A 12,357-nucleotide genomic window follows, 5' to 3' on the forward strand; every position below is an offset into this window, starting at 1 on the left:
TTTTTAATAGATCATGTTCAATAGATGAAATTACATTGAACTACAAATCTAGAAGAAAAGAGAGCAGATAAAAGAAAACAATTGAACAGTCTGCCTGCCCTATGCATTACATAGTACTTTACGTAGACATGGTCTAATTGGAGTATAGGGAGAGAGGACGCCAAGGGAAAAAAGTTGGTTTGTTTTGTTATACTGATATCTTATTATTTTGGTATGGGAGATTGGTATTTATTGTACATGTGTTTATCAATGGATCAATTAGAGAGCTGGAATTGCATGCTCAATTTTGCCATCTTGGTCGGCCTTTTTCACGCTCTTGAACTCGAAGAAACAGCTGGATAGAAATGCGACGACCATAAGGGCAAGGCTCACACGATAGGCATTTTGAAGCCCTCCCATGTATGCTTTGATAACACCCCCAAGCTGGTCAAGTTGACCAAGCTCACTAAGTACGTGTCGCATCTCTGTTGCACCAGCCCCTACTATGGCAGCAGGACTGACACCAGGAGCGTATTTGCCAATACCGTCAATCAAGCCGTTTTGGAAGACGGATTGAGCAACGGCCAGAAAGAGCGCACCGCCCAGAGTTTGAAAAAACATCACGATGGCAGTTCCAACGGGGATATCCTCTTGGGTAAGAACGGTTTGAACTGCAGTCATTGGGATTTGGAAGCCAGCGCCGACTCCTGCGCCAACCAATATTTGATAGCCAATCCATTTGGAGGTGGATGTATCGGAGTCGAATGTGGTGATCAATCCAGTTCCAATTGCTGCGATTGCAGTACTGCCAATCAAGAATGGAGTGTAATACCCAGCAATAGTCACCAATACCCCCACCGCTACAGAGGAGACGACAGTAGCAAGCATCAAGGGAAGAAGCTGAATTCCTGATTTCATGGCAGATGAGTTTTTAACACTTTGGAAGAAGATGGGCACGTAATAGACCAGAAGGAAAAATGCACCACCGAAGAATAAGGCGAAAAGCGCAGCACAATAAACTGTACGTTTCTTCAGAATATGAGGTGGCAGTGTGGCCTTCTCGCCGAGCCAGATCTGCGAGACAACGAAGAGGATAATCATCAAGCCGAATCCAACAAACAAGCCGATGATCTTTGAGTTGCCCCAGGGGTATTTATTTCCACCCCATTGGAGAGCAAGCAGTAAGCAGATGATGGCTGGAATAAGCAGTGTGGCTCCGATGAGATCCAACTGTCGGATGCGCGTTAGAATTGAGGAACCAGCGAATTCATTCTTGACTGGAAGTTTAAGAATGAACAAGATGACTGCGATTGATAGAGCGCCGATCGGGAGATTGATGTAAAAACACCATCTCCATGTAACACCATCGGTAAAAGCACCACCGAGAAGTGGACCTGCAATCGAGGCGATTCCCCATACCATGCCAAACATACCAAAAACGAGCGGGCGCTTTGGTAGTGCAACAGTCATAGCGATGATGACCATGGCCCCTGAGAATATACCGGCGACTCCAATTCCTGCAATGGCCCGTCCGACGATCAACACCGTGCTGGACGGGGCCACTGCACAGATCAGCGAACCAATCTCGAAGATAACAATGGCGGATAAGAATGCCCATTTCACCTGAAATGATGTTAGAGAGAATTTGATGACTCCTGGACGTGTGTTTATGCAGACATCCAGATGCATATAAAGGAAATTGGGTTAAGAAACATACACTGAAGACTTTATAGATCCTACCATACGAGGGCTGGAGAGCCGTAGACGTTAGGAAGTAAGCACTTCCATACCATGCGATATCTGAGATACTTTTGAACTCGTCTGTGATCTTGGGGATTGCCACACCAATGATGGTTTGGTCAAGTGCCACGAGGAAGACTGCAAGATAGAGGGCCAAAATTATGACCACCACCTTTGCAAAAGAAGGGTATTCCGGCCCTTCTGTTGTCGCGAGGGTGGTATTCTTCTCCGAGCCGGACTCAACATCACGAGTCTCGTCGAGCTTCACATTGGATTCTGAGTTCTCCATGCTGAAACTAGTAGGCGCTAGCAGACAATTCTCTATGCAGCCTAGTTCAACCTGACCGCAGTAACAAGGCAGGTCACAGTCTGGATGTTTAACGTGTGTATAAAAACCCTGAACATGGTCGACGCGATTTACGCGAATTTGAAAATGTTTTTAATCTGCAATCGGACTTAATCGAGCGCCAATCTCCGTTTGATTCGGCCCAATTTTCGATCGGATGGTTGCAACCATCCGCAATTGACACAATTTATACTTTTACTGACTCCAGGAATACGAGGTGAGAATACCCGATGGGCCAATAAGGCGGGATATCCCGCGTCAATTCACGCTAAAAGACGGTTAGATTGAAATTGGCCAAGACCATATAACCCTGGAAAAGGACTATACTTTGACTCACAAAAGTAATCTCTGTCATATCGACTCGTCAGGGATCTCCATGTCGTAAGAATTGCTTCGCTGGTTGTACGGGTTTCAACCAGTGCGATGTACAAGCGTATTGACCTGATGCATCATCTCTACATTGACGATCGACATCTTTGCTAGATTTTATGGCAATCATTTTGACTAGTCTAGCCGATTTTCTTTGTTTAATGTGCTTTTCACTGAATATGAGGTGTCTTTATTGCCTTCCAAGGTTGTTGAATCAATGATCCACGTCAGACGGAATCACGTAAGCCCGAATCGGTGTGATTACTAAGCAAGGGCTGTCCCTTTTTTGTTTAGCGTAAAGCATCACGTGGTAAACACCATGTGACGAGAATTGCTAATACCACCCCTCAAATGGCTAAACCCACCCCTTCTAAGCTCACCGCCGTATTTGTAATACCACGAGGCACAAAGGCATCAATTTTCTGCCGGCAGCATGAATACGGTCCAGAATTAAATTAAATCTCCACGTAAAAAGCTTCCATTTTACCACACATTTAACGACATTTAATATGCAAGCAAGTTATCTCATTCCAAGCTTAACCTAAAGAGGAAACAGGGGCTGATTTTAAAAACACCGGAAAATGCATTTTCAGTCGAATTAACTGGCAAATCTGTTGATCTGCGGACATCCAGGCCTTTTATGCCCCTCCACGCCCCAATTTCCACACGTATCGGGTCTCCTCCGCGATTGCTGAGTTGCTGGCTGCTGTGAGCCTTGTTGGGACCATTGCTCATAAAACTCACGATCTACAGCATCTTCAACGGCACCTAGCTGCTCCCATAAGCTTGGGATCCGCCTGGACCTCGCCTGACCGCCCATTTTAAATTACACCGCCTTGTTAAGGGCTCATATTACAAATACGGCAGAATTTCCCAAAGCGGCTTAGAAGGGGTGGGTTTAGCCATTTGAGGGGTGGTATTAGCAATTCTCCATGTGACTAAAGACACCCAATACCTCAGGCATCAACTAGTTCCATAGTTAGCATTGATCGCTAACTACCTCAACTCTGACTCCTCTTCCCAAGTGCACCAGGTAAAGCATTCCTTGAAAAAGTTGTCTTCGCAGTACATACACCACATACGGAATCTTCACATCGCTTTACTCATCATCTTAGCTGCGACTTCGATTTCAAACGACAACCTAACGCATGTGTTCCTGGTGAGACGCCTTGTGGCCTCATGCTGACTGCCCAAGCGGCTTCCTCACGATTTCACAAGCAATTCCTTGACGCGTCAGCCCAATCAAACGGACTTCTTCCCAAACGCTGCCATTCACACAAATACGAAATATGAAATCTCCTCGAAGCCCAGTATCTCACCATTAAGGAGCGGGAGTGACCCAATGCGACCAATGGCCAACCACAGAAAGGGACGAGGAAGATAAACTTGCAAGATCGCATGAAGATAATGTTTATTTTGAAGACTCGCACAATCTACCAGAGACAATATATCAATTTCATCAATCTTTCTCGAAGAACATCTATACTTAGCAGTCGCACTAGGAGCCCTGTTTGATTCAGTAACAAGAGGTTTTTGACGAGAGATCAAAATTCCGAGCTGGGATCTCACGCGAAATCATCCCGGGCCGCCAAAGTTGGGGAGCCGGTGCTGGCCCACTGCGACGTACATACTGGGAACGGTAAACATGGCGACGGAGGATATACGTGCCCCGGTGTAGAAAGGTAAACGGCATGAATTATGGATCCGGGCTCCATCCTCGATGCTGAGCCAGTGGTAATCCCTGTTCGATATTGATCTAGGTCCATTTCTAATACTTTAATCCCTTACTGCATGATATGTCTCATGTCTCAAATCGGGGTCCCAGACAGGAAATTTCGTTGTCGGCACCTTCCGGCCGAATCCTCTCAAAACCGAGCGCATGGATCTTCTTTCTTCCTAAGTACCACACGTTCTACATTAATGTCTAGAGGCATTGGCTAGATCCCTTGAAGATGTCACTCCAAGCCCAGAATATATACGAGGATCAGAATTTTTTCGCAGCATACCGCCAGTTGCCGCGATCACAGAATGGCCTGGCGGGCGCACCTGAATGGCCAACTCTACGCAACATGATTTATTCCGAAATTAAAGGCCCTGATCACGCAACGCAGCGTTGCGGCCTGAACGACCTTCGTGTTCTGGATTTGGGATGCGGCTATGGCTGGTTTGCGCGGTGGGCTAGAGATGAAGGAGCCGCATATGTGAAAGGCATCGACATCTCCGACAAGATGATTTCTCACGCGAGGACGTTTGAGAGCCAGACGCCACTGTCTAGCGACCGAGCTGAATATGATGGGTCAGCCTGCATGGAAATACAATATGAAGTTGGAGATATCCAAACCATTCACCTTGCCGATGCACCAGAAGTCGCGCCATACGACCTTGTTTATAGTTCTCTCACATTCCACTACGTGGAGGACATAGGAAAGGTTTATCAAGAGATCCATCGCTCTTTGAAACCGGGTGGAACATTGGTCTTCTCGGTGGAACACCCCGTTTTCTCTGCGCCCATTCGCCCTAGCCCGGATTGGCTCACCACAGTGGATGATGGCCAAGAAGTGAATGTATGGCCGTTGAACTCTTACAGTGAGGAGGGATGGCGGATTTCTAACTGGCTGGGCGTTAATGGCGTGAGGAAGTATCATCGCACCGTGGAGACCTACATTTGCGAGTTGATAAATAACGGATTCATGCTTAAAGGATTGAAGGAATGGGTTCCATCCAAGGAAGATGTTGCGACACACCCAGAATGGGCAGATGAAAGAAACCGACCGTACTTTCTACTGATATCCGCGAGTGCAAGATAGTTGAATGCTAAATTTTCTGATTTTCATGTTACTGGGGCACCGTCACTACAAATCTGGCCAGCAATAGTATGTGTAGGTATTCAAGTTCACCAAGCTGAGAAAAATCATCTTGAAAAGCACGATATATACTTCTGTATACAGTATTTACCTGCACAACCATGTCACGCAACAAGCCACAAATGATAATACTTTCCATTGTTCTGTTAGCTCAATGTACATTATGCGCAATAAAGGACCATTGTAATGATATTACTGACAATTTCAAAATAGGAAAGACAAGGGACTGGCAAGGATAAACTGCTGGAGTCTAGACTCGCCATTCCAAGTACCAGAGAACGTGCCATACCTCCACTTACCCAATCATGAGATAAAGGCCATGCACGATACGAAAAATAAAAGATCTCACATTCTTGATGCGGCTCACAGATTGTATTTGTGAGCGCCGAAAGCAGCCTGTTAAATCAGAAATGTAACCCCCAGCGCGCGTTGGAATGCGACCTCAAGACCCACTTTTATCCTCTCGCCATCCTCATGGACCGAGGGAATTTTGATCGTCCAAGTCCAGATTCTGCGCAGAGTCGTCGCATGAAATCGAATATTACATTGATGAGTTAAGTTTATATGTTCTCCTTCAACGCTGGGCCCGTGGATTGAAACTGCTGAGCGATGCTACTAATAATCGCATTTTTATTGACCTTTTATACCTGAAAGAGTGCTTGGATACGTAGAAGATTAGAGTACAAAGGAACATAGAGTGGTTTTAGGCTAATCTGACAGGTACCAACCGGAACCTAAGTCCCCGAAGTCCCGCATATCCATGGTAGCGATTTTGTGTTCCTTTGGTTTGAGGGCTCCAGGTGGCTTTTTAACGTCTCGTTCCTTGCTCAAGGAGCTCCAATTCATCATCTATTGACCGGAAATGGGGAACAATGGCTTAGATAGGGGCTTTCAACGAAATGTAACTGTCGACTTAGTAGATTTTGGGATTGAGGTTATAATATCAGCCGTTTCTTCTGCGATGGGTGACAGCACTTTACACATCGGTGGCCATTATATCTCCAATGCTCAGTATATTCAGAAATCCCTCGCTATGGCTTGCCGCTTCGGCGATCCCTGTTGGAGCCCAATATGCCCCAGTTCAAGCAGCCCCGAGCCCAGCGCCGACAAGTGGCGGCGGCTCCTGCGCCTCCCAAAGGTACGACCTTTGAAATTTGAGTAGCCATACCGTTCTAACCTGAAATAAATTAGCCTTGTTGACCAATGCGTGGCTACAATGGGCCATTCTCTTGCGAAATGTACTGAAGATGACTGGGATTGCAAGTGCTCTGGGAGTGCCAATATTGCAAAGTAAGTGAAGAAACTTCATTTATCAGTTCCATCAATCTCCGTCATGAACATTCTCCTAACATTCAAAAGTTGTTATGTAGATTGTCCAGATGATCCCGCCCGGTTCTCCGCTGAGTTGGTTAGTGAACAAGACTGTGCTACTGCCAATGCGTACGACAAAGGACAAACCTCAGTTGCGGCTACATGGACGACCCCAGGGCCTGATAAGGTTGTTGCGACCCCCACAGACGACCTCGCCTTTGAAACTCCCACGAGCCAACCAACCAAGACATTGAATGAGGCGAACAAGGGTTCGAGTCCATCTGAGGGAGTTGCGGCTATGAATCTGGTCACAAGCTGGCTCCCGTTGCTGGGTTTCGGATTCGGCATTATGATTTAAATTCCTGCACTGGCTTCAAGTGCTTCCTAAGATGTTCTGGCTAGATTTTGTTTTCTTAACACTTGGCTGGACCTTGAACGTTTTTTTCGATGTCGCTCAAATGTCGGTTGTGCCAATTAATGACATGGCAAAATCATGTACACGTGCATTTGCACTGTGACCATCAACTTGAAGTTAGATAGTATACATCATACATCACATTTTTACTTGATTCATACTATTATTTACCAAGGGTCCACTCTAGGTAAACATATGTAGCAGCACATATTGTACATCTTCTTCAAGTTGACAATAGTTTTAAGTAGCTATTGGGGCACAGCCTATCAGGTCACACGAATCGCAAACGAGGTACATGTATGATGGAGCTAAATTCTATCATGATACAGATAATAACTCCGGGAGGCAATCGCCGGAGCTGGGGCCAAGGAGATCAGTGGGGTCTTTGGCTTAATTGATCTATTCCGCCCCGACGGCACATAATATTTTGGGGCCGAATGACATGATGAGACAAGCCAAGGACAGCTCGTGGTCGGAGGCTCGTATTATCCAAATTTCCGTGACTTGGCGGATGACAGTCTTATTAGGCTAGCGTTGGATCTTATGTCTTGCATGTAAGAACGATAAATCCAAGAAACATAGAAATATGGATAGGTGAAAAGGTGTCAAATAACGCATTGTACTCCATGGAGCGACTCACGAGCCTTGTGCGGATGATCGGGGAAATCTAGTACTCCGTACTCCGCACGAGATACGAGGAAGATGTTGCAGGAATTGATGAAGATCCTTAATGCAAGGCATCCCGCCAAGTTCACAGTGAATAATGGTGTGGGTCACAACCAATGCTATGTGTCGTAGAGCTTCGCCGAGTCTCGCCCAGCCTTGGCCACACCCCTGCAGGCATGTTGCCAATATTCCCTAAAGTGGTAATCATGAATTGAAAATTTGTACAATTACGTAGATCGTGGGATGTCGTACACGCAAATTCATCGCACAAATTCATAGCCTCATGTGGCAAAACGCGCTATTTGTGTTCTTGAAAGGATTTGGAGTCTCCTTGTCAAGAAACATTTGAGATCTTGAACGCCAACAGAGTACATTGAGCATACCATTTTATTCATGGTCGACTAGTTTGAAATCATAGACTTCCAATAGCAATCCGATAATTCACGTATGCGGTCATAGTAACAGCCAACAACCGGGGTTGGGGGCGACCCCATCCATCTCTTACCCATGGCCCCACCCGACCTTGAGCTGTCAATCTATAGATAGTCTGGAACCTATTGCCTTTTACGTATCTACATGGTACCATTTTTGGCTTGAATCAGTATATTTTATTAGGGACGTAAGCCCATCCGGCTGGGCTAAATACCCGCTCATTCTCTCATTCTTTCTCAACTATTTCACTCGCATTGTAGCTTTAAAATTGTGCCCAGGTGGCCATATTCGAACAACATCTTTACCATAGACCCTTTCCCACGATTTATCAGCATTCAACCTCCACAAAATAAACAGCAATATGGGTTCTTATGTCGGTGGGCTTCTGCTCGCGTTTTCGGTCTATCGCAGCTATACAACAAAGACTGTTACTTCTCTCGGGGCCCTTGTTTTGGCCTTGTCAAGTCTCGTATATGTTGTACACCCATGGTATACACCCTTGATTATTCTGGTGATTTTCCACATTGGATCGGCCAGGGTAAAGAAGGTACGTCTGGTAATACATAGTAGTTGTTGATATAATAAGCTGATTTATTCTTTTTCAACAACCAAAGGTGAAACGCGATATTAAGGCGCGCTTGACCATTTCTGCGCCCCCATCAAAGCCGGGAAGTGCTAAACATGATGCTCTTCAGGTTTTATCCAGTGGAGTGATTGGCACTATCCTGTGTGCCGCTCATGCAGTAGCGGTGTATATTAACCCAGATGCTCAGTATTTTACTTTTGGTCAGAATGCCGCTGATATCCTACTTATCGGACTAGTATCGTACGTTGATATTTGCTTTTTCTGAACACCCTTTTGTTATACAATCCTCACTTTCTTGAACCTAACTAATTAATTCTTAGACACTACTGCGCTGGCGCAGCTGACGATTGGTCTGGAGAGCTGGGCATTCTCTCCAAATCCAACCCTCGCTTAATTACTTCGTGGAACTTGCGAGAATGTCCACCGGGGACAAATGGTGGCGTGTCCCTGGTCGGTACCGTTGCTGGCTTTGCTGGATCGTTCACCATCGCCCTGGCGTTTGGGCTAGTGGCCCCATTTCACCCCGATCATTCCGCCATCTTCGACAGGGTCTTGTTGGTCGTTGCATTGACTATCTGGGGTGGGTTTGGAAGTATCATCAACAGCTTCCTTGGTGGAATACTACAACCCACTATTATCGATGAGAAGACTGGCAAGGTCGTTGAAGGCGAGCGTGGCCAGATTGCAGCCTTCCAGAAGAATGCAGCGACACACGGAAATGCCAAGGGTGCTTCAACCAACAAGCGCCTGGGACATGGACTTGGTCTTTTGAGCAACAATAGCATTTTTCTACTTACTGTTCTCATTGGAGCCGTAGGTGCTATGGGGGCTGCGCAGTGGGCCTGGGATGTGGATATGAGCGAGCTGTTGCTGCAGGTACAAGTTCCCCAAGTCGCAATTGTTTGATTAATCAGGTTCTGCGACCGCTGTGAACGATGCTTAAGGCTTCGCAGGCCGAAGCCAGACACTCGGAGGAGAGAGAATATGGGAAGTGCAAATGCGATAACGTGGAGCGAGACTACATATATCTATAAGTGGCTGGATACTTGATGAATTGAAACTTTGCGCTCTCTGGTTGAATTCCCAACAAATTGACATACAATTAGTTTGATTTTCAATACCAGAAAGCGAGCCGTAAATATTATTCAACGAGTCAAGTATATTGCTACTTTAAAGCACCACAGCTTATACTCTCCACAGATGTAAACCCAATGACATTACACGATATGACATGACTATCTAATAAGACACTGGTACATCGAATCTTGGAGATTCAATGAAGAGGTTGGATGATTAGAAATTTAGACCAAATAAAGTATTTAAAGATAGAGATCATCCATTCGAGAGCCCAGAAATTTCGGGACATGATTGAGGGGAAACAAGGAAGAAGATCAGCTTGGCAGGAAGCAAGTAAGTACATATGTGGTTAAAAAAAGTGCCGGGTATGTAGGGGGAGGGCCAGTAGAAGTCTAACGAGGGAATAGCCGAGGTGCCGAGTTCTCCATGAACACAAGTATTTGTAGCTCTGAAGAGTCGTCGGTACATTCAAGTTAATGGCAGTGGGTCTCATCAAAGTTAAGTCCAAGCTTCCGAAGGTGCTAGTGGCAACGCGGCCGAAAACGGGGAAGCCGAGCTACGCGGACGAACTTGATATTCAATCAAGATGAATTTAAAAGTGCATTCAACATTCCACATACGATATCATACATTGGCATCAGCTATTGATGCTGGAAATCTAAAATCTTATTTGAATAGGGAAAAGAGCTATATCGGCAGTATTAGGCTGTTAAAATGCCGGCCTCCTCATTTTACCCCGCAATTAACATTCCCCAGGTAGATCTCTGGGGTTTGATGTTTGAAACCGACAAGGAGGAGAGATTTCCTCATGATAAAGGTATGATGAATTGTGATTTCAATGGCAAAGTTCAAGTTGGAATCTTGGAAGCCGAGTTCTAAATTCTGCAGTGATATATCGCGATGCTATTACAAGACGATCGTATACCTATGCCGGTGTTCGGGACGCAGCTATCTCCTTTGGATCCGGCCTGATAACGTCATGGAGCTGGAGAAAGGGCGATGTTATGACAATAGTTTCACCTAACAATATTGATATGCCCGCAATCATATACGGGACTCTCTTCGCGGGTGGAGTTGTTTCGCCAGCGAACCCCAGCTACTCAGTTGACGAACTTGGTTTCCAATTACAAGACAACGGAACTAGTGCTATTGCAACATCCAAGGCATGTCTTCCCGCTGTCACCGGTGCTGCGAAGAAAATTGGTCTTTCATTTGATCGGATTATTATACTCGGCGATGAGAGGGACTCGGACGGTCAATTTCAACATTTTGACCAATTAACTGCGCCATCAGTGTTCCCAAAAATAAATCGCGTACGTGTGAATCCCTTGACAGATCTTGCGTTTCTGGTTTATTCATCCGGGACGACTGGTTTACCCAAGGGAGTCATGCTGAGCCATCACAATATTGTTGCCAATGTCTTGATGGTTGCGTCCTCTGTGGGTACAAGTTACTCCTGGAGAGATGACAAGCTGCTGGGGATATTGCCGTTCTATCACATTTACGGTATTGAAAAGTCCCACACTCCCTTGATAAATAGACTGAGTCTAAAGTGACAATTTAGGGTTAACTTGCCTGGTCCACCAGCCATTGCACCGAGGGATCGAATTAGTTGTTATTCCACATTTTGAACTCGAGCTCTTCTTGCGAACAATAGAGCAAGAGCGAATAACTTTCACTTACCTTGCGCCTCCTGTTCTCGTGAAACTTGCGACCAGTCCCCTTGGCAAAGAATATGACCTGACATCTCTACGAATGGCTACTTCAGGGGCTGCACCCCTCACGCAATCCTTGGTTGACACCGTTAATAAACGACTGGGAATAAAAATTAATCAAGCTTATGGACTAAGCGAGACCAGTCCTATAACGCATACTCAGCCCTGGGGTGAATGGTATGACAGCGTGGGTAGCGTTGGAAAAATGATGCCAAACCTGACCGCAAAGTACATGTCTCCGAAGGGCGAAGAGGTCGCGAATGGTGAATCTGGGGAGCTCTATCTTAAAGGACCTAGTATATTCAAGGGTTATTGGAAGAATCGCCAAGCGACCGAAGAAAGTGTTACCGCGGATGGTTATTTCAGAACCGGCGATGTGGGATTTCAAGACCAAAACCACAATTTCTACATCACGGACCGAGTTAAAGAATTGATCAAATTCAATGGATATCAAGTTGCCCCGGCAGGTAAGTCTTCCGACATTCTTTCCAAATTCTGATAATGTTCTGACAAGGGTTTATAGAGCTAGAGGGTTTGTTGATTGCCCACCCTAATATCGATGATGTGGCGGTGATTGGTGTTGACATGGGACACACGGAGGTTCCTAGAGCATTTGTGGTCTTAGCAGGTGGAATTCAAGAATCTCCTGATCTCGCCAATGAGATTGTTCGTTGGATGGACTTAAAAGTCGTGCATTACAAGAGACTGAGAGGGGGCATTCAGTTCTTAGACCATATTCCCAAGAGCGCCGCAGGGAAGATTTTGAGAAAGGTATTGAAAGAAAAGGTCAAGCAGGAATTGGTGGGAAAAGCAAAACTGTAAATGAAAGAGGTGTTTGAGACAAATGAACTTGACTA

At 45.7% G+C, this 12,357-nt stretch overlaps 5 protein-coding genes across 5 annotated transcripts; 4 read left to right on the top strand and 1 right to left on the bottom strand.

The window, feature by feature from the left end:
* Positions 1-258: 258 nt before the first annotated feature.
* N7478_012167 (MDR family MFS transporter) lies at positions 259-2,008 on the bottom strand (the record flags this gene model as incomplete). Its single annotated transcript, XM_056928381.1, has 2 exons — positions 259-1,602; positions 1,697-2,008. The coding sequence occupies 2 exons, from the start codon at positions 2,006-2,008 to the stop codon at positions 259-261; spliced, it is 1,656 nt and encodes a 551-aa protein (XP_056773489.1).
* Positions 2,009-4,386: 2,378 nt separating this feature from the next.
* On the top strand, positions 4,387-5,241 carry N7478_012168 (class I SAM-dependent methyltransferase; the record flags this gene model as incomplete). The annotated part of the gene is made up of 1 exon (XM_056928382.1): positions 4,387-5,241. The coding sequence occupies one exon, from the start codon at positions 4,387-4,389 to the stop codon at positions 5,239-5,241; it is 855 nt and encodes a 284-aa protein (XP_056773490.1).
* A 1,061-nt stretch (positions 5,242-6,302) lies between these two features.
* N7478_012169 (GPI anchored serine-threonine rich protein) lies at positions 6,303-6,967 on the top strand (the record flags this gene model as incomplete). The annotated part of the gene is made up of 3 exons (XM_056928383.1): positions 6,303-6,436; positions 6,490-6,588; positions 6,658-6,967. The coding sequence occupies 3 exons, from the start codon at positions 6,303-6,305 to the stop codon at positions 6,965-6,967; spliced, it is 543 nt and encodes a 180-aa protein (XP_056773491.1).
* Positions 6,968-8,483: 1,516 nt separating this feature from the next.
* N7478_012170 (DUF92 domain-containing protein) lies at positions 8,484-9,614 on the top strand (the record flags this gene model as incomplete). The annotated part of the gene is made up of 3 exons (XM_056928384.1): positions 8,484-8,669; positions 8,737-8,948; positions 9,029-9,614. The coding sequence occupies 3 exons, from the start codon at positions 8,484-8,486 to the stop codon at positions 9,612-9,614; spliced, it is 984 nt and encodes a 327-aa protein (XP_056773492.1).
* Positions 9,615-10,499: 885 nt separating this feature from the next.
* On the top strand, positions 10,500-12,322 carry N7478_012171 (acyl--CoA ligase; the record flags this gene model as incomplete). The annotated part of the gene is made up of 4 exons (XM_056928385.1): positions 10,500-10,602; positions 10,674-11,291; positions 11,350-11,967; positions 12,024-12,322. The coding sequence occupies 4 exons, from the start codon at positions 10,500-10,502 to the stop codon at positions 12,320-12,322; spliced, it is 1,638 nt and encodes a 545-aa protein (XP_056773493.1).
* Between the last annotated feature and the right edge of the window lie 35 nt (positions 12,323-12,357).

The sequence above is a fragment of the Penicillium angulare genome (genome assembly GCF_028827245.1).
Source record: "Penicillium angulare strain IBT 27051 chromosome Unknown utg000010l_segment0_segment0, whole genome shotgun sequence".
NCBI classification, from domain to species: Eukaryota; Fungi; Ascomycota; class Eurotiomycetes; order Eurotiales; family Aspergillaceae; genus Penicillium; species Penicillium angulare.